Below are 26,312 nucleotides of genomic sequence, written 5' to 3'. Positions count from 1 at the left end.
AAGGGGGCAGCTATATAGACAGCTCTGCTGTGGTGCTCTCTTTACTACTTCCTGTCAGGAAGGACAATATCCCACAAGTTAGGATGAATCTGTGGACTCGGTACATATTGCAAAAGAAACCTGAGAGACCTGCATCACAGAGTGTCCGAAGCGCACCCCTCTCAGCCCTATATTGAAATAAGACTGAATCAATCACTGGGTCTAGCAGCGTGACAGTGCCAGACACAAGGGGTCAAAGTGTACACACAACACTATTGATACGCAGGGACTAGACTTGATACTACCTCTTTATACGACAAGTTGCCATGAAAGAGGGGAGAATTTACCCATAAGTCTGTAATTTAGTGTGAGAAACACTGCCTTATCAGACAGGGGATTTGGTCAAACTGTAAGAGGCATGGGAGACTCACAGTCATTTAGTTTTATAAAACCGAATACTCAGAAGAGATTTACATGATCATATATCCCCAGCTTAAAACAAGCCAATCCATGATAAACTACATTCTTCTTTTTACATAGCACCTCTCTCTGCCTACCTCCATGATACAAGGTAAAAAACTACTGGAGGGTAGGGGAAGAGCGAGGAATTTTTATAGTCTTGTTTGGGGTGTCTTTGCCTCCTTCTGGTGGCCAGGTAGAGTAATTCCCATAGGTTAAGAATGTTTTGTGGACTCGCATTGCCAATAGAAGGAAATTAAGCTTACAACAGAAATCTGATGATATGTTCAATGCACTTTTTTTTTTTTTTTACAGTTTTATAGTAATCATCAGTCTGAAATAGTCAAACTTCAATCAGTTTAGTTTACCATACACAATACATAAGGTCTTGATGACTGATTTTAAATGGGAGTTTACACACACATATATATATATATATATATATATATATATATATACACATACAGACACACACACATATACACACAAAAATTAAATATGTTTGTGTTGCATCTCTCACCTTCTAACCACTTCTTTCCATCCTTCCTCTCTCTTCGGTCCTCTTTTAGGACTAGCTACAGTTAATTTTCCATTTGGAGATGAAAGAGGAGAGGGCCCAGACTTTGTACTTGTAGCCAAAGTGTTACAAGTGACATCATTAATTGTGTCTGTTAACCTATAAATAAAAAAAATAGAAGTATATATTTCATTAGTGTTTTATATGATATAGTTTCATCATAAAAATAAAAACACCTTTTGTTGGAATATCACATGCTTAAAAGGACACTGAACCCAATTTTTTTCTTTTGTGATCCAGATAGAACATATTATTTTAAGCAACTTTCTAATTTACTCCTATTATCAAATTGTCAACTTTCTCTTGCTATCTTTGTTTGAAAAAGAAGGCTTCTAAGCTAAGGAGCCAGCCAATTTTTGGTTTAGAACTATGGACAGCACTTGTTTATTGATGGGTGAATTTATCCACCAATCAGCAAGATCCCAGGTTGTTCACCAAAAATGGGCCGGCATTTAAACTTACATTCTTGCTTTTCAAATAAAGATACCAAGAGAATGAAGGAAAATTGATAATAGGAGTAAATTAGAAAGTTGCTTAAAATTGCATGCTCTATCTGAATCACAAAAGAAAAAACGTGGGTTCAGTGTCCCTTTAAACAAAAAACATTTTTAATTTTTGGAAAAGGTGATTTTTTTTTTGTAAAAAAACAGAATTTATGCTTACCTGATAAATTACTTTCTCCAACGGTGTGTCCGGTCCACGGCGTCATCCTTACTTGTGGGATATTCTCCTCCCCAAAAGGAAATGGCAAAGAGCCCAGCAAAGCTGGCCATATAGTCCCTCCCAGGCTCCGCCTACCCCAGTCATTCGACCGACGGACAGGAGGAAATATATATAGGAGAAACCATATGGTAACGTGGTGACTGTAGTTAGAGAAAATAATTCATCAGACCTGATTAAAAAACCAGGGCGGGCCGTGGACCGGACACACCGTTGGAGAAAGTAATTTATCAGGTAAGCATAAATTCTGTTTTCTCCAACATAGGTGTGTCCGGTCCACGGCGTCATCCTTACTTGTGGGAACCAATACCAAAGCTTTAGGACACGGATGAAGGGAGGGAGCAAATCAGGTCACCTAAACGGAAGGCACCACGGCTTGGAAAACCTTTCTCCCAAAAATAGCCTCCGAAGAAGCAAAAGTATAAAATTTGTAAAATTTGGCAAAAGAGTGCAGTGAAGACCAAGTCGCTGCCTTACATATCTGGTCAACAGGAGCCTCGTTCTTGAAGGCCCATGTGGAAGCCACAGCCCTAGTGGAGTGAGCTGTGATACTTTCAGGAGGCTGCCGTCCGGCAGTCTCAAAAGCCAATCTGATAATGCTTTTAAGCCAAAAGGAAAGAGAGGTAGAAGTTGCTTTTTTACCTCTCCTTTTACCAGAATAAACAACAAACGAAGAAGATGTTTGTCTGAAACCTTCAGTAACCTCTAAATAGAATTTTAGAGCACGGACTACGTCCAAATTGTGTAACAAACGTTCCTTCTCTGAAACTGGATTCGGACACAAAGAAGGCACAACTATCTCCTGGTTAATATTTTTGTTGGAAACAACCTTCGGAAGAAAACCAGGCTCAGTACGCAAAACCACCTTATCTGCATGGACCAGATAGGGCGGAGAACACTGCAGAGCAGATAACTCAGAAACTCTTCTAGCAGAAGAAATTGCAACCAAAAAACAAAACTTTCCACGATAATAACTTAATATCTACGGAATGTAAGGGTTCAAACGGAACCCCTTGAAGAACTGAAAGAACTAGATTAAGACTCCAGGGAGGAGTCAAAGGTCTGTAAACAGGCTTGATTCTAACCAGAGCCTGAACAAACGCTTAAACGTCTGGCACAGCTGCCAGCCTTTTGTGAAGTAAAACAGATAAAGCAGAGATCTGTCCCTTCAGAGAACTTGCAGATAATCCTTTCTCCAAACCTTCTTGTAGAAAGGAAAGAATCTTAGGAATTTTATCTTGTTCCATGGGAATCCTTTAGATTCACACCAACAGATATATTTTTTCCATATTTTATGGTAAATTTTTCTAGTTACAGGCTTTCTAGCCTGAATAAGAGTATCTATTACAGAATCTGAAAACCCACGCTTTGATAGAATCAAGCGTTCAATCTCCAAGCAGTCAGTTGGAGGGAAACCAGATTCGGATGTTCGAATGGACCCTGAACAAGAAGGTCCTGTCTCAAAGGTAGCTTCCATGGTGGAGCCGATGACATATTCACCAGGTCTGCATACCAAGTTCTGCGTGGCCACGCAGGAACTATCAAGATCACCGAAGCCCTCTCCTGATTGATCCTGGCTACCAGCCTGGGAATGAGAGGAAACGGTGGGAATACATAAGCTAGGTTGAAGATCCAAGGTGCTACTATTGTATCCACTAGAGTCGCCTTGGGATCCCTGGATTTGGACCCGTAACAAGGGACCTTGAAGTTCTGACGAGAGGCCATCAGATCCATGTCTGGAATGCCCCATAATTGAGTTATTTGGGCAAAGGTTTCCGGATGGAGTTCCCACTCCCCCGGATGCTCCTCCATCACCAGGGAACTCCTTGTTCCCCCCTGATGGTTGATATATGCAACAGTCGTCATGTTGTCTGATTGACACCTTATGAATTTGGCCTTTGCTAGTCGAGGCCAAGCCTTGAGAGCATTGAATATCGCTCTCAGTTCCAGAATGTTTATCGGGAGAAGAGAGTCTTCCCGAGACCATAGACCCTGAGCTTTCAGGGGTTCCCAGACCGCGCCCCAGCCCACCAGACTGGCGTCGGTCGTGACAATGACCCACTCTGGTCTGCGGAAGCTCATTCCCTGTGACAGGTTGTCCAGGGTCAGCCACCAACGGAGTGAATCTCTGGTCCTTTGATCTACTTGGATCGTCGGAGACAAGTCTGTATAATCCCCATTCCACAGTCTGAGCATGCACAGTTGTAATGGTCTTAGATGAATTTGTGCAAAAGGAACTATGTCCATTGCCGCAACCATCAAACCTATTACTTCCATGCACTGCGCTATGGAAGGAAGAAGAACAGAATGAAGTACCTGACAAGAGCTTAGAAGTTTGATTTTCTGGCCTCTGTCAGAAAAATCTTAATTTCTAAGGAAACTATTATTGTTCCCAAGAAGGGAACTCTTGTTGACGGGGACAGAGAACTTTTTTCTATGTTCACTTTCCACCTGTGAGATCTGAGAAAGGCTAGGACAATGTCCGTATGAGCCCTTGCTTTTGACAGAGACGACACTTGAATCAGGATGTCGTCCAAGTAAGGTACTACTGCAATGCCCCTTGGTCTTAGCACCGCTAGAAGGGACCCTAGTACCTTTGTGAAAATCCTTGGAGCAGTGGCTAATCCGAATGGAAGTGCCACAAACTGGTAATGCTTGTCCAGAAAGGCGAACCTTAGGAACCGAAGATGTTCCTTGTGGATAGGAATATGTAGGTATGCATCCTTTAAATCCACCGTGGTCATGAATTGACCTTCCTGGATGGTAGGAAGGATCGTTCGAATGGTTTCCATTTTGAACGATGAAACCCTTAGAAACTTGTTTAGAATCTTGAGATCTAAAATTGGTCTGAATGTTCCCTCTTTTTTGGGAACTATGAACAGGTTGGAGTAAAACCCCATCCCTTGTTCTCCTAATGGAACAGGATGAATCACTCCCATTCTTGACAGGTCTTCTACACAATGTAAGAATGCCTGTCTTTTTATTTGGTTCGAATATAATTGAGACCTGTGGAACCTTCCCCTTGGGGGTAGTTCCCTGAATTCCAGGAGATAACCTTGAGAAACTATTTCTAGCGCCCAAGGATCCTGAATATCTCATGCCCAAGCCTGAGCAAAGAGAGAAAGTCTGCCCCCCACCAGATCCGGTCCCGGATCAGGGGCCAACACTTCACGCTGTTTTGGTAGCAGTGGCAGGTTTCTTGGCCTGCTTACCCTTGTTCCAGCCTTGCATCGGTCTCCAGGCTGGCTTGGTTTGAGAAGTATTACCCTCTTACTTAGAGGGTGTAGAATTTGAGGCTGGTCCGTTTCTGCGAAAGGGACGAAAATTTGGCTTATTTTTAGCCTTAAAAGACCTATCCTGAGGAAGGGCGTGGCCCTTTCCCCCAGTGATGTCTGAAATAATCTCTTTCAAGTCAGGGCCAAACAGTGTTTTACCCTTGAAAGGGATGTTAAGCAATTTGGTCTTGGAGGACACATCCGCTGACCAAGACTTTAGCCAAAGCGCTCTGCGCGCCACGATAGCAAACCCTGAATTATTCGCCGCTAATCTAGCTAATTGCAAAGCGGCATCTAAAATAAAAGAGTTAGCCAATTTAAGTGCTTGAACTCTGTCCATAACCTCCTCATACGAAGATTCTTTATTGAGCGACTTTTCTAGTTCTTCGAACCAGAAACACGCAGCTGTAGTGACAGGAACAATGCATGAAATTGGTTGTAGAAGGTAACCTTGCTGAACAAACATCTTTTTAAGCAAACCCTCTAACTTTTTATCCATAGGATCTTGAAAGCACAACTATCTTCTATAGGAATAGTAGTGCGTTTGTTTAGAGTAGAAACCGCCCCCTCGACCTTGGGGACTGTCTGCCATAAGTCCTTTCTGGGGTCGACTATAGGAAATAATTTCTTAAATATAGGGGGAGGAACAAAAGGTATGCCGGGCCTTTCCCACTCCTTATTTACTATGTCCGCCACCCGCTTGGGTATAGGAAAAGCATCAGGGGACACCGGAACCTCTAGGAACTTGTCCATCTTACATAATTTCTTTGGAATGACCAAATTGTCACAATCATCCAGAGTAGATAATACCTCCTTAAGTAGTGCGTGGAGATGTTCTAATTTAAATTTAAATGTTACAACATCAGGTTCAGCTTGTTGAGAAATTTTCCCTGAATCTGAAATTTCTCCCTCAGACAAAACCTCCCTCCTGGCCCCTTCAGATTGGTGTGAGGGCATGTCTTGCTCTTCAGTGTTTAAAACAGAGCAATCGCGCTTTCTCTGATAAGTAGGCATTTTGGATAAAATGTTTGCAATAGAATTATCCATTACAGCCGTTAATTGTTGCATGGTAATAAGTATTGGCGCACTAGATGTACTAGGGGCCTCTTGTGTGGGCAAAACTGGTGTAGACACAGAAGGGGATGATGCAGTACCATGCTTACTCCCCTCATTTGAGGAATCATCATGGGCAATATCATTATTTATGGCATTATTGTCCCTACTTTGTTTGGACACTATGACACAATTATCACATATATTTAAATGGGGAGAAACCTTGGCTTTCATACATATAGAACATCGTTATCTGATGGTTCAGACATGTTAAACAGGCTTAAACTTGTCAACAAAGCACAAAAAACGTTTTACAATAAAACCGTTACTGTCACTTTAAATTTTAAACTGAACACACTTTATTACTGAATATGTGAAAAAGTATGAAGGAATTGTTCAAATTTCACCACAGTATCTTAAAGCCTTAAAAGTATTGCACACCAAATTTGAAAGCTTTAACCCTTAAAATAACGGAACCGGAGCCGTTTTTACATTTAACCCCTATACAGTCCCAGGTATCTGCTTTGCTGAGACCCAACCAAGCCCAGAGGGGAATACGATACCAAATGATGCCTTCTATAAGCTTTTTCAGTGGTTCTTAGCTCCTCACACATGCATCTGCATGCCTTGCTTTCCAAAAACAACTGCGCATTAGTGGCGCGAAAATGAGGCTCTGCCTATGACTAGAAAAGGCCCCCAGTGAAAAAGGTGTCCAATACAGTGCCTGCCGTTTTTTTAAAACAATCCCCAAGATTATAATAACTATTAATAGTTATAATCTGCCAAATATGCTTAGTAAAGTAATCGTTTTAGCCCAGAAAAATGTCTACCAGTTTTTTAAGCCCTAATGAAGCCCTTTATTCTTATACTAAACTAAGAAAATGGCTTACCGGTTCCCATAGGGAAAATGGCAGCTTCCAGCATTACCAAGTCTTGTTAGAAATGTGTCATACCTCAAGCAGCAAAAGTCTGCTCACTGTTTCCCCCAACTGAAGTTAATTCATCTCAACAGTCCTGTGTGGAAACAGCCATCGATTTTAGTAACGGTTGCTAAAATCATTTTCCTCTTACAAACAGAAATCTTCATCTCTTTTCTGTTTCAGAGTAAATAGTACATACCAGCACTATTTTAAAATAACAAACTCTTGATTAAAGAATAAAACTACATTTAAACACCAAAAAAACTCTTAGCCATCTCCGTGGAGATGTTGCCTGTGCAACGGCAAAGAGAATGACGGGGGTAGGCGGAGCCTGGGAGGGACTATATGGCCAGCTTTGCTGGGCTCTTTGCCATTTCCTGTTGGGGAGGAGAATATCCCACAAGTAAGGATGACGCCGTGGACCGGACACACCTATGTTGGAGAAAAGGGACATAAAACCCATTATATATATATATATATGTGTGTGTGTGTGTGTGTGTGTGTGTGTGTGTGTGTGTGTATCTTTTACAAATTAGATTGAACTTTGCATGTCTTATTTAAATTAAAAATGAAAACTGTCAGCTTTAGTTTCCCAGAGAGCATCATAACTTTCTATGGGCCAGATAACCAGACATTCTATAGTTTGGAAAGAGAATATACTGCTGACTTCATAGGGGCAGAATTCACTGAATTTTCTAAGAAAAAGGGGAGGAACCTGGAAATCCCAGAGAGATACCTTCCATAGAAAACAAAGACGCTCTCTGGGATACAAAATTTCACATGGGAGAGGGAAGGTAACTGGAGAACCCCTGAGGCTGATATAAAGGGCTCAAATTTATCAATCAAGGGTGGACAGGGGCGGACATTTTCGCCCCTATCCGTCCAAGATCTCTACTGGTAGGCAGCAATCCTCTGCCCGAATTTAACATTGCACAGGAGCGCTATTTTGCTCTTGCATGCAATCATGCCCCCTGCCCGTGCACAGAAAATCATGCATGAACAAGAGCTGTTAATCTCCCCGGTCTAAGAGGTGGAGAAGATGGTAGGGAAGCAGCGGTCTGATGACTGCTGCTTGATAAATCCTGACTGCAGGTTCTCTCGTGTCAAACCTGCAGTCGAAGGAAGGAGAAGGGCTTGATAAATCAAGCTCAAAGTCTCTGTTTGCATAAATTCCAAATTAAACTGAAATATTTTCACTACAATTTAACTTGCTTATGTCTATATTTTAGTATATATTACAGCTGGCACGACAAATCATTGAGACCAGGTGAAAAACAGAATTTATGTTTACCTGATAAATTTCTTTCTCCAACGGTGTGTCCGGTCCACGGCGTCATCCTTACTTGTGGGATATTCTCTTCCCCAACAGGAAATGGCAAAGAGCCCAGCAAAGCTGGTCACATGATCCCTCCTAGGCTCCGCCTACCCCAGTCATTCGACCGACGTTAAGGAGGAATATTTGCATAGGAGAAACCATATGGTACCGTGGTGACTGTAGTTAAAGAAAATAAATTATCAGACCTGATTAAAAAACCAGGGCGGGCCGTGGACCGGACACACCGTTGGAGAAAGAAATTTATCAGGTAAACATAAATTCTGTTTTCTCCAACATAGGTGTGTCCGGTCCACGGCGTCATCCTTACTTGTGGGAACCAATACCAAAGCTTTAGGACACGGATGAAGGGAGGGAGCAAATCAGGTCACCTAAATGGAAGGCACCACGGCTTGCAAAACCTTTCTCCCAAAAATAGCCTCAGAAGAAGCAAAAGTATCAAACTTGTAAAATTTGGTAAAAGTGTGCAGTGAAGACCAAGTCGCTGCCCTACATATCTGATCAACAGAAGCCTCGTTCTTGAAGGCCCATGTGGAAGCCACAGCCCTAGTGGAATGAGCTGTGATTCTTTCGGGAGGCTGCCGTCCGGCAGTCTCGTAAGCCAATCTGATGATGCTTTTAATCCAAAAAGAGAGAGAGGTAGAAGTTGCTTTTTGACCTCTCCTTTTACCTGAATAAACAACAAACAAGGAAGATGTTTGTCTAAAATCCTTTGTAGCATCTAAATAGAATTTTAGAGCGCGAACAACATCCAAATTGTGCAACAAACGTTCCTTCTTTGAAACTGGTTTCGGACACAGAGAAGGTACGATAATCTCCTGGTTAATGTTTTTGTTAGAAACAACTTTTGGAAGAAAACCAGGTTTAGTACGTAAAACCACCTTATCTGCATGGAACACCAGATAAGGAGGAGAACACTGCAGAGCAGATAATTCTGAAACTCTTCTAGCAGAAGAAATTGCAACTAAAAACAAAACTTTCCAAGATAATAACTTAATATCAACGGAATGCAAGGGTTCAAACGGAACCCCCTGAAGAACTGAAAGAACTAAATTGAGACTCCAAGGAGGAGTCAAAGGTTTGTAAATAGGCTTAATTCTAACCAGAGCCTGAACAAAGGCTTGAACATCTGGCACAGCTGCCAGCTTTTTGTGAAGTAACACCGACAAGGCAGAAATCTGTCCTTTCAGGGAACTTGCCGATAATCCTTTTTCCAATCCTTCTTGAAGGAAGGATAGAATCCTAGGAATCTTAACCTTGTCCCAAGGGAATCCTTTAGATTCACACCAACAGATATATTTTTTCCAAATTTTGTGGTAAATCTTTCTAGTTACAGGCTTTCTGGCCTGAACAAGAGTATCGATAACAGAATCTGAGAAACCTCGCTTCGATAAAATCAAGCGTTCAATCTCCAAGCAGTCAGCTGGAGTGAAACCAGATTCGGATGTTCGAACGGACCCTGAACAAGAAGGTCTCGTCTCAAAGGTAGCTTCCAAGGTGGAGCCGATGACATATTCACCAGATCTGCATACCAAGTCCTGCGTGGCCACGCAGGAGCTATCAAGATCACCGACGCCCTCTCCTGATTGATCCTGGCTACCAGCCTGGGGATGAGAGGAAACGGCGGGAACACATAAGCTAGTTTGAAGGTCCAAGGTGCTACTAGTGCATCCACTAGAGCCGCCTTGGGATCCCTGGATCTGGACCCGTAGGAGGGAACTTTGAAGTTCTGACGAGAGGCCATTAGATCCATGCCTGGAATGCCCCACAGCTGAGTGACTTGGGCAAAGATTTCCGGATGGAGTTCCCACTCCCCCGGATGCAATGTCTGACGACTCAGAAAATCCGCTTCCCAATTTTCCACTCCCGGGATGTGGATAGCAGACAGGTGGCAGGAGTGAGACTCCGCCCATAGAATAATCTTGGTCACTTCTTCCATCGCTAGGGAACTCCTTGTTCCCCCCTGATGGTTGATGTACGCAACAGTCGTCATGTTGTCTGATTGAAACCGTATGAACTTGGTCCTCGCTAGCTGAGGCCAAGCCTTGAGAGCATTGAATATCGCTCTCAGTTCCAGAATATTTATCGGTAGAAGAGATTCTTCCCGAGACCAAAGACCCTGAGCTTTCAGGGATCCCCAGACCGCGCCCCAGCCCATCAGACTGGCGTCGGTCGTGACAATGACCAACTCTGGTCTGCGGAATGTCATCCCTTGTGACAGGTTGTCCAGGGACAGCCACCAACGGAGTGAGTCTCTGGTCCTCTGATTTACTTGTATCTTTGGAGACAAGTCTGTATAGTCCCCATTCCACTGACTGAGCATGCACAGTTGTAATGGTCTTAGATGAATGCGCGCAAAAGGAACTATGTCCATTGCCGCTACCATCAACCCGATCACTTCCATGCACTGAGCTACGGAAGGAAGAGGAACGGAATGAAGTATCCGACAAGAGTCCAGAAGTTTTGTTTTTCTGGCCTCTGTTAGAAAAATCCTCATTTCTGAGGAGTCTATAATTGTTCCCAAGAAGGGAACCCTTGTTGACGGGGATAGTGAACTCTTTTCCACGTTCACTTTCCAGCCGTGAGATCTGAGAAAGGCCAGGACGATGTCCGTGTGAGCCTTTGCTCGAGGGAGGGACGCCGCTTGAATCAGAATGTCGTCCAGGTAAGGTACTACTGCAATGCCCCTTGGTCTTAGCACCGCTAGAAGGGACCCTAGTACCTTTGTGAAAATCCTTGGAGCAGTGGCTAATCCGAAAGGAAGCGCCACAAACTGGTAATGTTTGTCCAGGAATGCAAACCTTAGGAACCGATGATGTTCCTTGTGGATAGGAATATGTAGATACGCATCCTTTAAATCCACCGTGGTCATGAATTGACCTTCCTGGATGGAAGGAAGGATAGTTCGAATGGTTTCCATCTTGAACGATGGGACCTTGAGAAATTTGTTTAAGATCTTGAGATCTAAGATTGGTCTGAACGTTCCCTCTTTTTTGGGAACTATGAACAGATTGGAGTAGAACCCCATCCCTTGTTCTCTTAATGGAACAGGATGAATCACTCCCATTTTTAACAGGTCTTCTACACAATGTAAGAACGCCTGTCTTTTTATGTGGTCTGAAGACAACTGAGACCTGTGGAACCTTCCCCTTGGGGGAAGTCCCTTGAAATCCAGAAGATAACCCTGGGAGACTATTTCTAGCGCCCAAGGATCCAGAACATCTCTTGCCCAAGCCTGAGCGAAGAGAGAGAGTCTGCCCCCCACCAGATCCGGTCCCGGATCGGGGGCCAATATTTCATGCTGTCTTGGTAGCAGTGGCAGGTTTCTTGGCCTGCTTTCCCTTGTTCCAGCCTTGCATTGGTCTCCAAGCTGGCTTGGCTTGAGAAGTATTACCCTCTTGCTTAGAGGACGTAGCACTTTGGGCTGGTCCGTTTTTACGAAAGGGACGAAAATTAGGTCTATTTTTTGCCTTGAAAGGCCGATCCTGAGGAAGGGCGTGGCCCTTACCCCCAGTGATATCAGAGATAATCTCTTTCAAGTCAGGGCCAAACAGCGTTTTCCCCTTGAAAGGAATGTTTAGTAGCTTGTTCTTGGAAGACGCATCAGCCGACCAAGATTTCAACCAAAGCGCTCTGCGCGCCACAATAGCAAACCCAGAATTCTTAGCCGCTAACCTAGCCAATTGCAAAGTGGCGTCTAGGGTGAAAGAATTAGCCAATTTGAGAGCATTGATTCTGTCCATAATCTCCTCATAAGGAGGAGAATCACTATCGAGCACCTTTATCAGTTCATCAAACCAGAAATATGCGGCTGTAGTGACAGGGACAATGCATGAAATGGGTTGTAGAAGGTAACCCTGCTGAACAAACATCTTTTTAAGCAAACCTTCTAATTTTTTATCCATAGGATCTTTGAAAGCACAACTATCCTCTATGGGTATAGTGGTGCGTTTGTTTAAAGTAGAAACCGCTCCCTCGACCTTGGGGACTGACTGCCATAAGTCCTTTCTGGGGTCGACCATAGGAAACAATTTTTTAAATATGGGGGGAGGGACGAAAGGAATACCGGGCCTTTCCCATTCTTTATTAACAATGTCCGCCACCCGCTTGGGTATAGGAAAAGCTTCTGGGAGCCCCGGCACCTCTAGGAACTTGTCCATTTTACATAGTTTCTCTGGGATGACCAACTTTTCACAATCATCCAGAGTGGATAATACCTCCTTAAGCAAAATGCGGAGATGTTCCAACTTAAATTTAAATGTAATCACATCAGATTCAGCCTGATGAGAAATGTTCCCTGAATCAGTAATTTCTCCCTCAGACAAAACCTCCCTGGCCCCCTCAGATTGGGTTAGGGGCCCTTCAGAGATATTAATATCAGCGTCGTCATGCTCTTCAGTAACTAAAACAGAGCAGCCACGCTTACGCTGACAAGGGTTCATTTTGGCTAAAATGTTTTTGACAGAATTATCCATTACAGCCGTTAATTGTTGCATAGTAAGGAGTATTGGCGCGCTAGATGTACTAGGGGCCTCCTGAGTGGGCAAGACTCGTGTAGACGAAGGAGGGAATGATGCAGTACCATGCTTACTCCCCTCACTTGAGGAATCATCTTGGGCATCATTGTCATTATCACATAAATCACATTTATTTAAATGAATAGGAATTCTGGCTTCCCCACATTCAGAACACAGTCTATCTGGTAGTTCAGACATGTTAAACAGGCATAAACTTGATAAGAAAGTACAAAAAACGTTTTAAAATAAAACCGTTACTGTCACTTTAAATTTTAAACTGAACACACTTATTACTGCAATTGCGAAAAAACATGAAGGAATTGTTCAAAATTCACCAAATTTTCACCACAGTGTCTTAAAGCCTTAAAAATATTGCACACCAAATTTGGAAGCTTTAACCCTTAAAATAACGGAACCGGAGCCGTTTTAAGCTTTAACCCCTTTACAGTCCCTGGTATCTGCTTTGCTGAGACCCAACCAAACCCAAAGGGGAATACGATACCAATGACGCCTTCAGAAAGTCTTTTCTAAGTATCAGAGCTCCTCTCACATGCGACTGCATGCCATGCCTCTCAAAAACAAGTGCGCCACACCGGCGCGAAAATGAGACTCTGCTTATGCTTTGGGAAAGCCCCTAAGAAATAAGGTGTCTAATACAGTGCCTGCCGATATTATTATATCAAAATACCCAGATAAAATGATTCCTCAAGGCTAAATATGTGTTAATAATGAATCGATTTAGCCCAGAAAAGTCTACAGTCTAAATAAGCCCTTGTGAAGCCCTTATTTACGATCGTAATAAACATGGCTTACCGGATCCCATAGGGAAAATGACAGCTTCCAGCATTACATCGTCTTGTTAGAATGTGTCATACCTCAAGCAGCAAGAGACTGCACACTGTTCCCCCAACTGAAGTTAATTGCTCTCAACAGTCCTGTGTGGAACAGCCATGGATTTTAGTTACGGTTGCTAAAATCATTTTCCTCATACAAACAGAAATCTTCATCTCTTTTCTGTTTCTGAGTAAATAGTACATACCAGCACTATTTCAAAATAACAAACTCTTGATTGAATAATAAAAAACTACAGTTAAACACTAAAAAACTCTAAGCCATCTCCGTGGAGATGTTGCCTGTACAACGGCAAAGAGAATGACTGGGGTAGGCGGAGCCTAGGAGGGATCATGTGACCAGCTTTGCTGGGCTCTTTGCCATTTCCTGTTGGGGAAGAGAATATCCCACAAGTAAGGATGACGCCGTGGACCGGACACACCTATGTTGGAGAAAAATGCTTAGAAACAGCTTCAGACATACCCTGGGAACTCCCCTGTTCAGCCCAGGGAACCGCCCTGTCTCTCTCACTTTCTGAAACTGTCACTTTACAGAGAAAATAAAAAGTGCAATGTAATTTTATACAAAGTATGATCCTAAGTTATTAAAGTAACACAGAAACTTTCAAAGCATAATAAGTGTAAAATCACTGCTAAATCAAAATTTAAACATTAAATTACAAAATAGGAAGTGCAAAGTTTAAATGCAATAATACTGAAAGGACCCAATCTGACATGTATAGCAATATAAAATACAATGCACAAAGTGTAACAAAACTCTCATATCATGCATTGCTATATTGCACTGGGCTTGTCTCTACTTCACATACATATAAATGAAAGAGATCTTGCCGTGCTGGAGTTTGGTGGCACTTCCCTATTGGGAGATTTTCACTGCCTGGCTGAACTCCTGTCCACTCCCCTGACCTGTTTGGAGGGACTCTGAGGAGGATAATGGGTCTGAGAATGGCTATTTAAGCACTTTCAATTAACATGTAGATTAGTACTTCCAGTTTCCCCATTACTCCCTGCTGGACGCAAAAAAATGACTAAAGAATCATGCCTCCACCTGTAGGACTGGACTTTAATCCCACATGTGATGGCTTGTGGCTTCACACCATTTTATGAAAGAATTATGACACAAAACCCCACAAATAAACGTTATTTGGGTAGCGCTTCAAAAAGGGACATTAAACTGCTGGGTACAACTACAGCAACATGTTTACTACTCACCATACAATTGTTTTTCCTTCTGTTCCTGCATCTCTCTTTAAAGCCGCTCTTATTTTAACCCATTGAAGAAGCCAGTTTCATGGCTTCTTCTGCTATGCATGTTTATAATGGGCACCGCCATCTTGTAGCGCACATATTTCTGCATCTCATTTCATGCAGCTTCTGCTTTGTATTCTACAGTTTGAATTAAATTAAAAAAAACAAAAACTCAAAGATAGCGGTGCCCAGTGTGAAGATGCAGAACTTCACTAACCAGCAATTGTAAAGGGTTAAAATAAGAGAACAGCGTTAATGAAAGCTGCAGGCACAAAAGGAAAAAATACCATGATGAGAAGTAACTATAGTTGTACCCAGCAGTTTAATGTCCCTTTAAGTAATTATATAACAACGTAAAGCCTTACTTTAATGGAGGTTTAGAGGATATTATTTTTCTCTCTTCCTTAGGAGATGTCACAAACACAGTAGGTTTTTTCTTGCTGGGCAAGCTGAAGTCATTGGAAGAATGATTGTCACTTTTATTACTGCTATTGCTGCTCTCGTCACTGCAGCTAGAGATCCTCATGTTGTCACTGTCCCCACTTTCACTAGTGCTGCTGCTTTTTGAATCCCCATTGAGCTTTTCCTGCTGCACATATGCAATATTGAGATGGTCTTCAAATATTATTTGGACATTTTCAGAAACAATTTTATTTTTTCTGCTTTTCCTTTTAGTACTACTTGTGGTAATTGTATTGTTTCTTTTTCCATGGGAACCTGCCAGTGTGGTCCAGGTAGCAGCGGATATGCCAATAGTGGTGGTTGTGGTTGCACTAGGAGGCTCTGTTAAAACGTGATGCTCATCTGTTAAAAACAAAACCACACAGGAATGTAAGAATCCCACAGAAATAACATACACAGCTTTATGTTCACTCTCTATCACTAGAGTGTGTCAAAATAAAAGCCTAATTCTATTAATTCTTTGTTATTTTTACACAAACTTCAAAGTATATACACAGCATAAACAAAGATGAGAACGTGATCATAACAAAATGTTATGCCAAACATTTGAAATATAGATAAAATAAAATTATACACATCAATGCATGATAAAGTAGATTTCTTCTCAATAGTCATGGTACTTGAACATTGTTCTCAGAGACCGTTACTTCAGATTATTTTCTCCAAAACAAAAACACACACATAGTGAAATAATGTTATCATATTTCATCTATATTATGCCAAGTAACTACTCACACTAGATGGCAGTAAACATGGCTCATATCTAAATTTAAATCTTTTTCTAGATACAATACCTTAAAATAATACACAGGGTTAGTATCCTTAAAGGTGCCAAACAGACTTAGAAGACCATCACAATCAATGTATGGCAACAGACAAGGTTGAAAACCCCAATACAACTGTGTGTTCCTCAACAGCCAGCATTTCTAGCTTCTCCTTCTCCTCCTAGTAGTAAATACCAGGTTTGCTCAAGCAAGCAAGGGTGCTATTCTAAAATAGATCCAAAAACTCTATATTCATCTGGGTAGACACCCCATACAATGCCAGTACCATATTCCAGACAGACAAAAAGGACTGAAGCTATTAGGAAGAAGAGTGGGATGAGCAGGATGGGAAGTAAGGTTGCCACCTCAGCCATGCTTTCCTGGACACTTATGATTTACACATGCTTCAGGGTGTGCAGGGAGGAACATGGAAAGTGCTGTGCAGGGTCACTATTTGTGTGCTGTTTAGATGTGCAATGCATGTTGCCCTCTGCAAACCCTGCAGCATGTGTAACTCATAAGTGTGCAGGAAAACATGGCCGAGGGGGTAACACTAATCAGAAGGAGGTCTGAAAATGTCAGGAACATTTCTAGTTAATCTAAGAAAGCATGAGGCGTAAACCCTAATAGAAACTGGATGCTATTTTACTATGAGAGTATGAAAAAACATAATTTATGTAAGAACTTACCTGATAAATTCATTTCTTTCATATTAGCAAGAGTCCATGAGCTAGTGACGTATGGGATATACATTCCTACCAGGAGGGGCAAAGTTTCCCAAACCTTAAAATGCCTATAAATACACCCCTCACCACACCCACAATTCAGTTTAACGAATAGCCAAGAAGTGGGGTGATAAAAAAGTGCGAAAGCATATAAAATAAGGAATTGGAATAATTGTGCTTTATACAAAAAAATCATAACCACCACAAAAAGGGTGGGCCTCATGGACTCTTGCTAATATGAAAGAAATAAATTTATCAGGTAAGTTCTTACATAAATTATGTTTTCTTTCATGTAATTAGCAAGAGTCCATGAGCTAGTGACGTATGGGATAATGATTACCCAAGATGTGGATCTTTCCACACAAGAGTCACTAGAGAGGGAGGGATAAAATAAAGACAGCCAATTCCTGCTGAAAATAATCCACACCCAAAATAAAGTTTAATAAAAAACATAAGCAGAAGATTCAGACTGAAACCGCTGCCTGAAGTACTTTTCTACCAAAAATTGCTTCAGAAGAAGAAAATACATCAAAAAGGTAGAATTGAAAAAGTATGCAAAGAGGACCAAGTTGCTGCTTTGCAAATCTGATCAACCGAAGCTTCATTCCTAAACGCCCAGGAAGTAGAAACTGACCTGGTAGAATGAGCTGTAATCCTCTGAGGCGGAGTTTTACCCGACTCAACATAGGCAAGATGAATTAAAGATTTCAACCAAGATGCCAAAGAAATGGCAGAAGCTTTCTGGCCTTTTCTAGAACCGGAAAAGATAACAAATAGACTAGAAGTCTTTCGGAAAGACTTAGTAGCTTCAACATAATATTTCAAAGCTCTAACAACATGCAAAGAATGCAATGCTTTCTCCTTAGAATTCTTAAGATTAGGACATAATGAAGGAACCACAATTTCTCTACTAATGTTGTTGGAAATCACAACTTTAGGTAAAAATTCAAAAGAAGTTCGCAACACCGCCTTATCCTGATGAAAAATCAGAAAAGGAGACTCACAAGAAAAGAGCAGATAATTCAGAAACTCTTCTGGCAGAAGAGATGGCCAAAAGGAACAAAACTTCCCAAGAAAGTAATTTAATGACCAATGAATACATAGGTTCAAAGGGAGGAGCTTGAAGAGCTCTCAGAACCAAAATCAAACTCCAAGGAGGAGAAATTGACTTAATGACAGGTTTTATACGAACCAAAGCTTGTACAAAACAATGAATATCAGGAAGAATAGCAATCTTTCTGTGAAAAAGAACAGAAAGAGCAGAGATTTGTCCTTTCAAGGAACTTGCAGACAAACCCTTATCTAAACCATCCTGAAGAAACTGAAAAAAATTCTCGGCATTCTAAAAGAATGCCAAGAAAAATGATGAGAAAGACACCAAAAAATGTAAGTCTTCCAGACTCTATAATATATCTCTCTAGATACAGATTTACGAGCCTGTAACATAGTATTAATCACAGAGTCAGAGAAATCTCTTTGACCAAGAATCAAGCGTTCAATCTCCATACCTATAAATTTAAGGATTTCAGATCCTGATGGAAAAAAGGACCTTGCGACAGAAAGTCTGGTCTAACGGAAGAGTCCATGGTTGGCAAGAGGCCATCCGGACAAGATCCGCATACCAAACCTGTGAGGCCATGCCGGAGCTACCAGCAGAACAAACGAGCATTCCTTCAGTATCTTGGAGATTACTCTTGGAAGAAGAACTAGAGGCGGAAAGATATAGGCAGGATGATACTTCCAAGGAAGTGAAAATGCATCCACTGCCTCCGCCTGAGGATCCCGGGATCTGGACAGATATCTGGGAAGTTTCTTGTTTAGATGAGACGCCATCAGATCTATTTCTGGAAGTTCCCACATTTGAACAATCTGAAGAAATACCTCTGGGTGAAGAGACCATTCGCCCGGATGGAACATTTGGCGGCTGAGATAATCCGCTTCCCAATTGTCTACACCTGGGATATAAACCGCAGAGATTAGACAGGAGCTGGATTCCGCCCAAACCAAAAAAATTCGAGATACTTCTTTCATAGCCAGAGGACTGTGAGTCCCTCCTTGATGATTGATGTATGCCACAGTTGTGACATTGTCTGTCTGAAAACAAATGAACGAATCTCTCTACAGAAGAGGCCAAAACTGAAGAGCTCTGAAAATTGCACGGAGTTCCAAAATATTGATCGGTAATCTCACCTCCTGAGATTCCCAAACTCCTTGTGCCGTCAGAGATCCCCACACAGCTCCCCAACCTGTGAGACTTGTATATGTTGAAATTACAGTCCAGGTCGGAAGCACAAAAAGAAGCCCCCTAAATTAAACAATGGTGATCTGTCCACCACGTTAGAGAGTGTCGAACAATCGGTTTTTAAAGATATAAATTGAGATATCTTTGTGTAATCCTTGCACCATTGATTCAGCATACAGAGCTGAAGAGGTCGCATGTGAAAACGAGCAAAGGGGATCGCGTCCGATGCAGCAGTCATAAGACCTAGAATTTCCATGCATAAGGTTACCGAAGGGAATGATTGTGACTGAAGGTTTCGACAAGCTGAAATCAATTTTAGACGTCTTTTGTCTGTTAAAGACAGAGTCATGGACACTGAATCTATCTGGAAACCCAGAAAGGTTACCCTTGACTGAGGAATCAATGAACTTTTTGGTAAATTGATCCTCCAACCATGATCTTGAAGAAACAACACAAATCGATTCGCATGAGATTCTTCGAATGAGAAGACTGAGCAAATACCAAGATAATCGTCCAAATAAGGAAAAACCAAAACCCCGTTCTCTGAATACAGAAAGAAGGGCACCGAGAATCTTTGAAAAAAATTCTTGGAACTGAGGCTAGGCCAAACGGTAGAGCCACAAAACTGGTAATGCTTGTCTAAAAAGAGAATCTCAGACACTAAAAATGATCTGGATGAATCGGAATATGCAGATACACATCCTGTAAATCTATTGTAGACATATAATGCCCTTACTAAACAAAAGGCAGAATAGTCCTACAGTAACCATCTTGAATGTTGGTATCCTTACATAACGATTCAATATTGATAGATCCGGAACTGGTCTGAAGGAATTGACCTTCTTTGGTACAATGAAGAGATAAAATAAAACCCTAGTCCCTGTTCCAGAACTGGAACTGGCATAATTACTCCAGCCAACTCTAGATCTGAAACACATTTCAGAAATGCTGAGCCTTGCTGTGTTAACTGGGACACGGGAAAGAAAAAAATCTCTTAGCAGGAGGCCTTAACTTGAAGCCAATTCTGTACCTTTCTGAAACAATGTTCTGAAACCAGAGATTGAGAACGGAATTGATCCAAATTCCTTTGAAGAAAACGTAATCTGCCCCATACCAGCTGAACTGGAAAAAAGGGCGGCACCTTCATGGGTACTTAGGAGCTGACTATAGGTTTCTATAAGGCTTGGATATATTCCAAACTGGAAAAAGTTTCCAAACTGATACCGCTCCTGAGGATGAAGGATCAGGCTTTTGTTCCTTATTATGAAAAAAAGAACGAAAAAATGATTATTACCCTGGACAGAAAGGGAAAACAAAGTTGACTTAGAAGACATATCAGCATTCCAAGTTTAATCCATAAAGCTTTTCTAGCTAAAATAGCTAGAGACATATACCTGACATCAACACTAATGATATCAAAAGATGGTATCACCAATAAAATTATTAGCATGTTATAGAATAATCATAATGCTATAAAATTATGATCTGTTACTTGTTGTGCTAAAACTTCTAACCAAAAAGTTGAAGCTGCAGCAACATCCGGTAAAAATATAGCAGGTCTAAGAAGATTACCTGAACATAAGTAAACTTTTCTTAGAAAGGATTCAATTTTCTTATCTAAAGGATCCTTAAATTTAGTACTATCTGCCGTAGAAATAGTAGTACATTTTAGCAGGAATAGAGAGAGCCCCAAACCTTAGGGATTTTGTCCCAAAAAACTCTAATCTGTCAGATGGCACAGGATATAATTGCTTAAACGTTTAGAAGGAGTAAAAGAATTACCCAAATTATTCCATTCCCTGGAAATTACTTCAGAAAAAACATCAGGGAGATTAAACACTTCTGGAATAACTACAGGAGATTTAAAAACCCTATTTAAACGTTTGGATTCAGTATCAAGAGGACCAGAATCCTCTATATCTAAAGCAATTAATACTTCTTTAAAATAAAGAACGAATAAATTCCATCTTGAACAAATACAAAGATTTATCAGCATCAACCTCTGAGACAGAAACCTCTGAACCAGAAGAACCATTATCAGTATCAGAATGATGATGTTCATTTAAAAATTCATCTGAAAAAAAGAGAAGTTTTAAAGGACTTTTATGTAAACTAGAAGGAGAAATAACAGACATAGCCTTCTAAATGGATTTAAAAAATAAAATCTCTTATGTTTATCAGGAACACTCTGAAATTTAGATGTTGACGGAACAGCAACAGGTAATATAACAGTACTAAAGGAAATTTTATCTGCATTAATAAGTTTGTCATGACATGCAATACAAACAACAGCTGGAGAAACAGATACCAAAAATTTATAGCAGATACACTTAGCTTGGTAGCTCCAGCCCCGGCAGTGATTTTCCTAAAGTATCTTCTGACTCAGTTGCAACGTGGAACATCTTGCAATATGTAATAGAAAAAACAACATATAAAGCAAAATTCAACAAAATCCTTAAATGACAGTTTCAGGAATGGGAAAAAAATGCCAGTGAACAAGCTTCTAGCAACCAGAAGCAATAAATAATGAGACTTAAATAATGTGGAGACAAAAGTGACGCCCATATTTTTTTAGCGCCAAACAAGACGCCCACATTATTTGGCGCCTAAATGCTTTTGGCGCCAAAAATGACGCCACATCCGGAACGCCGACATTTTTGGCGCAAAATAACGTCAAAAAAATGACGCAACTTCCGGCGACACGTATGACGCCGGAAACGGAAAAGAATTTTTGCGCCAAAAAAATCCGCGCCAAGAATGACGCAATAAAATGAAGCATTTTCAGCCCCCGCGAGCCTAACAGCCCACAGGGAAAAAAGAGTCAAATTTTTGAAAGGTAAGAAAAAATGATTAATTCAAATGCATTATCCCAAATATGAAACTGATTGTCTGAAAAATAAGGAAAGTTGAACATTCTGAGTCAAGGCAAATAAATGTTTGAATACATATATTTAGAACTTTATAAACAAAGTGCCCAACCATAGCTTAGAGTGTCACAGAAAATAAGATTTACTTACCCCAGGACACTCATCTACATGTTTGTAGAAAGCCAAACCAGTACTGAAACGAGAATCAGCAGAGGTAATGGTATATATAAGAGTATATCGTCGATCTGAAAAGGGAGGTAAGAGATGAATCTCTACGACCGATAACAGAGAACCTATGAAATAGACCCCGTAGAAGGAGATCACTGCATTCAAATAGGCAATACTCTCCTCACATCCCTCTGACATTCACTGCACGCTGAGAGGAAAACCGGGCTCCAACTTGCTGCGGAGCGCATATCAACGTAGAATCTAGCACAAACTTACTTCACCACCTCCATCGGAGGCAAAGTTTGTAAAAACTGAATTGTGGGTGTGGTGAGGGGTGTATTTATAGGCATTTTAAGGTTTGGGAAACTTTGCCCCTCCTGGTAGGAATGTATATCCCATACGTCACTAGCTCATGGACTCTTGCTAATTACATGAAAGAAATTGAGGTTTGGTTTCTAATTACTCTGAGCTTCACATATAAGACTAAACAATTCAATTCGAAATCCATTTCACAGTCAACAGGAGGTTTCCAGTTTCAGTTTGACAAAGCATCTTGCCACAGGCATTTTACAGATAGAAAATCCACTAGTCAAAGATGAAATAGAAATTCAAAAGTTTTAAGTTACCATACTAACTCACAGAATGCACAGCATATTGCCACTTATTTGGCAATCATTCCTCCTGGTAAATAAACCAAATCATCCTAAAGTTAGGAGTGAGGGATTTATTAAGTTTATGGGATCACTACCATTGCAAAATGGAAAAATGATTGTGGTAATATATAAATACACTTTAGCTAGAAAAAAATACTTAGTTTACCAGTTGTTCACATTACCTTCAGCTTTTAGTTTTTCTTTCTCAAGGGCAGCTTGAATTTCAAAATTCTCTTTGTTTTTTGCCTCAATTTCTTCCAGTTTTCGTCTCTGCTCCTCCTTTTTCTTTCTACGTTTCTCCTTTCTCTTTTCTCGCTTTGCAGCCAAAGCAAGCCGCCTACTCTCTTCCCTTAACTGAAAAAAATTCAATTAAAGATTTAAAATAGGTCAGATTCTTAGCAAAAGTAGATATAATGCAAAAACATATTTTATGCTTACCTGATAATTTATTTTCTTTCTTGGCATTGAGAGTCCACACATTCATTATCTATGGGAAATACTTCCCCTGGTCACCAGGAGGAGGCAAACACACCCCAAACAAAGCATTGAGTATCTCTCTGACTTCCCCAACCCTCTCAGAAGGTAAAGCCGAGAATAAGGAAAAGGAGAGATAATGTCAGGGCAAGTTCGTGGACTCTCACTGCCAAGAAAGAAAATAATTTATCAGGTAAGAATAAATTAGGTTTTCTTTCTAATGGCAGTGAGTCCACAAATGCATTCATTACCTATGGGAAATCAATACCCACGCTGTAGAGGACACAAAATGAATAGGGAAGGAAAGGTAGGGAAGGCAGTCTTAAATACTAGGCACCACTGCTTCCAGAAGACACCTCTGGCTGACGCATAATCATAAAATCTATACAATTTTGTGAATGGATGCAACAAGGACCAAGTATTTGCCTTAAATATCTGTTCGACGAAACCTCATTCATGAAGGCACAAGGAAGAAGACACTGCACAGGTAGAATGTGCCGTAATTCGAGGAGGAGGCTGCTGGCCTGCCTGACTCGAGGTAAAAGAGCAAATGAAGGAAAAAGGTATGGGAGACTGAAATTCCAAGGTACCGCCAGAGCGTCTATCAGTACAGCCCGAGGGTCCCTTGACCTTGACCAGTACCTCGGAAGCTTGGCATTCTGCCGAGATGCCATGAGATCCAATTCCGGCTGACCCCATTTGAGAATCAGGCTTGAAAACACTTCCGGATTGATTTCCAACACATCCTCTCCCAAACTCAGAGAAAATACACAGACTTTTCCACTCAGCTGCAACAACTGCCCTCTAACTTACTACAGTTTGATTTCCAACACATCCTCTCCCAAACTCAGAGAAAATACACAGACTTTTCCACTCAGCTGCAACAACTGCCCTCTAATTTACTACAGGTAGCCTTCTGGAAAACAGCTTCATTATATTTTACCTACCAAGTTGTTTTATTGTATGTGTTTGTATATTTAGTGATAATTCCTTTTGTTTTGTTTTTATTTTAAATGTATATACTACCATGACTCTGTAATTACAGGCTGTGCTAGTCATAATTTGCATACCTCTAGCTCATTGCATATTTTATCAATTTTATGTCTGCCATTATGTTAAGTTAGTTTAAGCAGCTATTGCCCAGTTATCTGTATATTTGTTTCATGGTTTTATTTCACCCCTGGTATACCTCAGTCTCATTCTTATCTCTGTAATATTTTGTTGATTTTTTTTTTTCTGTTTCTGCATGATTGACCCCCAGCTTAAATGTACCCTCCCACTCCTTTAACACACTCTTGCTGGACCATCATTAACCTAATATCTCTCTCCTTTAGTTTGATTTCCAACACATCCTCTCCCAAACTCAGAGAAAATACACAGACTTTTCCACTCAGCTGCAACAACTGCCCTCTAACTTACTACAGGTAGCCTTCTGGAAAACAGCTTCTGAATGCCTCTGCCAGACTCATCTTCCTTACACGTCGCTCTTCATCTGCTGCTCCTCTCTGCCAATCCCTTCACTGGCTCCCTCTTGCCTCTAGGATCAAACACAAAATTCTCACTCTGACATACAAAGCCCTCAACTGCACTGCTCCCCCCTATATCTCAGACCTTGTCTCCAGATACTCTCCCTCCCGTCCTCTTCGCTCTGCTCATAACCTCCTACTCTCCTCTTCTCTGGTTACCTCATCGCACTCCCGTTTACAGGACTTCTCCAGACTGGCTCCCATCTTGTGGAACTCTCTGCCTCGCCCCACAAGACTCTCCCCTAGTTTTGAAAGCTTCAAGCGCTCCCTAAAGACTGCTGTTCAAGGATGCATACAACCTATGCTAACCTTACTTTATACCAGTTCCACTCCTCCATTGCTATCCCCTGAACCCCCTTAGCATATAAGCCTAAGAGCCCAGCTGTTTGTAGATCACCTTCTTAAGAGTGGATTACAACAGTGCAACTCTTGGCGGGGCCCTCTACCCACTTTATCCCTTAATTGTTTTATACTCCCCTTTGTTTATAGCGCTGCGGAAACTGTTGGCGCTCTACAAATAACCGATAATAATAATTAGGAAGTCCGCCTCCCAGTTGTCCACTCCTGGAATGTGGATCGCCGACAGACAGCAATTGTGGGTCTCCGCCCACTGAATGATTTTGGATAACAATGTCCACCGTACAGGGATCTTGAACATCTGGAACCCAAGCCTGAGTGAAGAAGGAAAGCCTGCCCCCCACAAGATCCAGTCTCAGATGGTGGGCAGGCTCTTCATGCTGTCTTTGACTCAACAGCAGGCTTCTTGGATTGCTTTCCCCTGTTCCAAGACTGATTGGGTCTCCAGGAAGGCTTGGACTGCTCCTGCTTGGAAGAGGGAGTGGAAGGATTTCCCTTGAAATTTCGAAAGGAACGAAAATTACTCTGACGTCCTTTTTGTTTATTTCTCTTATCCTAAGGGAGGGAATGTCCCTTACCTCCTGTAAAATCAGAAATTATCTCCGTCAAACCGGGTCCCAACAAGGTATTTCCTTTGTAAGGAATCACCAAAAGTTTAGACTTGGATTACACATCCGCAGACCAAGATTTTAACCTTAACGCTCTGAGAGCCAATATGGCAAAGCCTGAAATCTTAGCTCCCAGCTTAATAACCTGAAGGGAAGCATCTGTAATAAAGGAGTTGGCCAACTTAAGGGCCTTTATCCTATCCTGGATTTTTTTGAGGGGAGTGTCTGTCCGAATAGAATTAGACAACGCATCAAACCAGTATGCTGCCGCACTAGTGACAGTAGCAATACAAACCGCAGGTTGTCATTGTAAACCCTGGTGTACATACATTCTCTTGAGCAACCCCTCTAACTTCTTATCCATAGGATCCCTAAAGGAACAACTATCCTCTATGGGAATACTAGTTCTCTTCGCTAGCGTGAAAATTGCCCCTTCCACCTTGGGTACAGTCTGCCAAGACTCCTTGATAGAGTCTGCTATAGGAAACATCTTTTTAAAAATAGGGGATGGAGAAAAACATAATTTATGTAAGA

General features: G+C 41.3%; 1 protein-coding gene across 4 annotated transcripts in view; it reads right to left on the bottom strand.

Moving 5' to 3' along the window:
* The window catches only part of ANKRD17 (ankyrin repeat domain 17), a 584,488-nt gene that overhangs the window by 132,417 nt on the left and 425,759 nt on the right, over window positions 1-26,312 (bottom strand). For all 4 annotated transcript variants that reach the window (XM_053703322.1, XM_053703325.1, XM_053703327.1 and 1 more), the window contains 3 exons: window positions 22,996-23,167; window positions 15,298-15,736; window positions 959-1,114 (listed from right to left, as the gene is read on the bottom strand). In XM_053703322.1, coding sequence (XP_053559297.1) covers window positions 959-1,114; window positions 15,298-15,736; window positions 22,996-23,167 — 767 coding nt within the window. The remainder of the gene's footprint in view (window positions 1-958; window positions 1,115-15,297; window positions 15,737-22,995; window positions 23,168-26,312) is intronic.

Source organism: Bombina bombina, chromosome 2 (assembly GCF_027579735.1).
Source record: "Bombina bombina isolate aBomBom1 chromosome 2, aBomBom1.pri, whole genome shotgun sequence".
Taxonomy (NCBI): domain Eukaryota; kingdom Metazoa; phylum Chordata; class Amphibia; order Anura; family Bombinatoridae; genus Bombina; species Bombina bombina.
The sequence above is the reverse complement of the archived record's forward strand: the minus strand, read 5'-3'. Positions and strand labels throughout refer to the sequence as shown.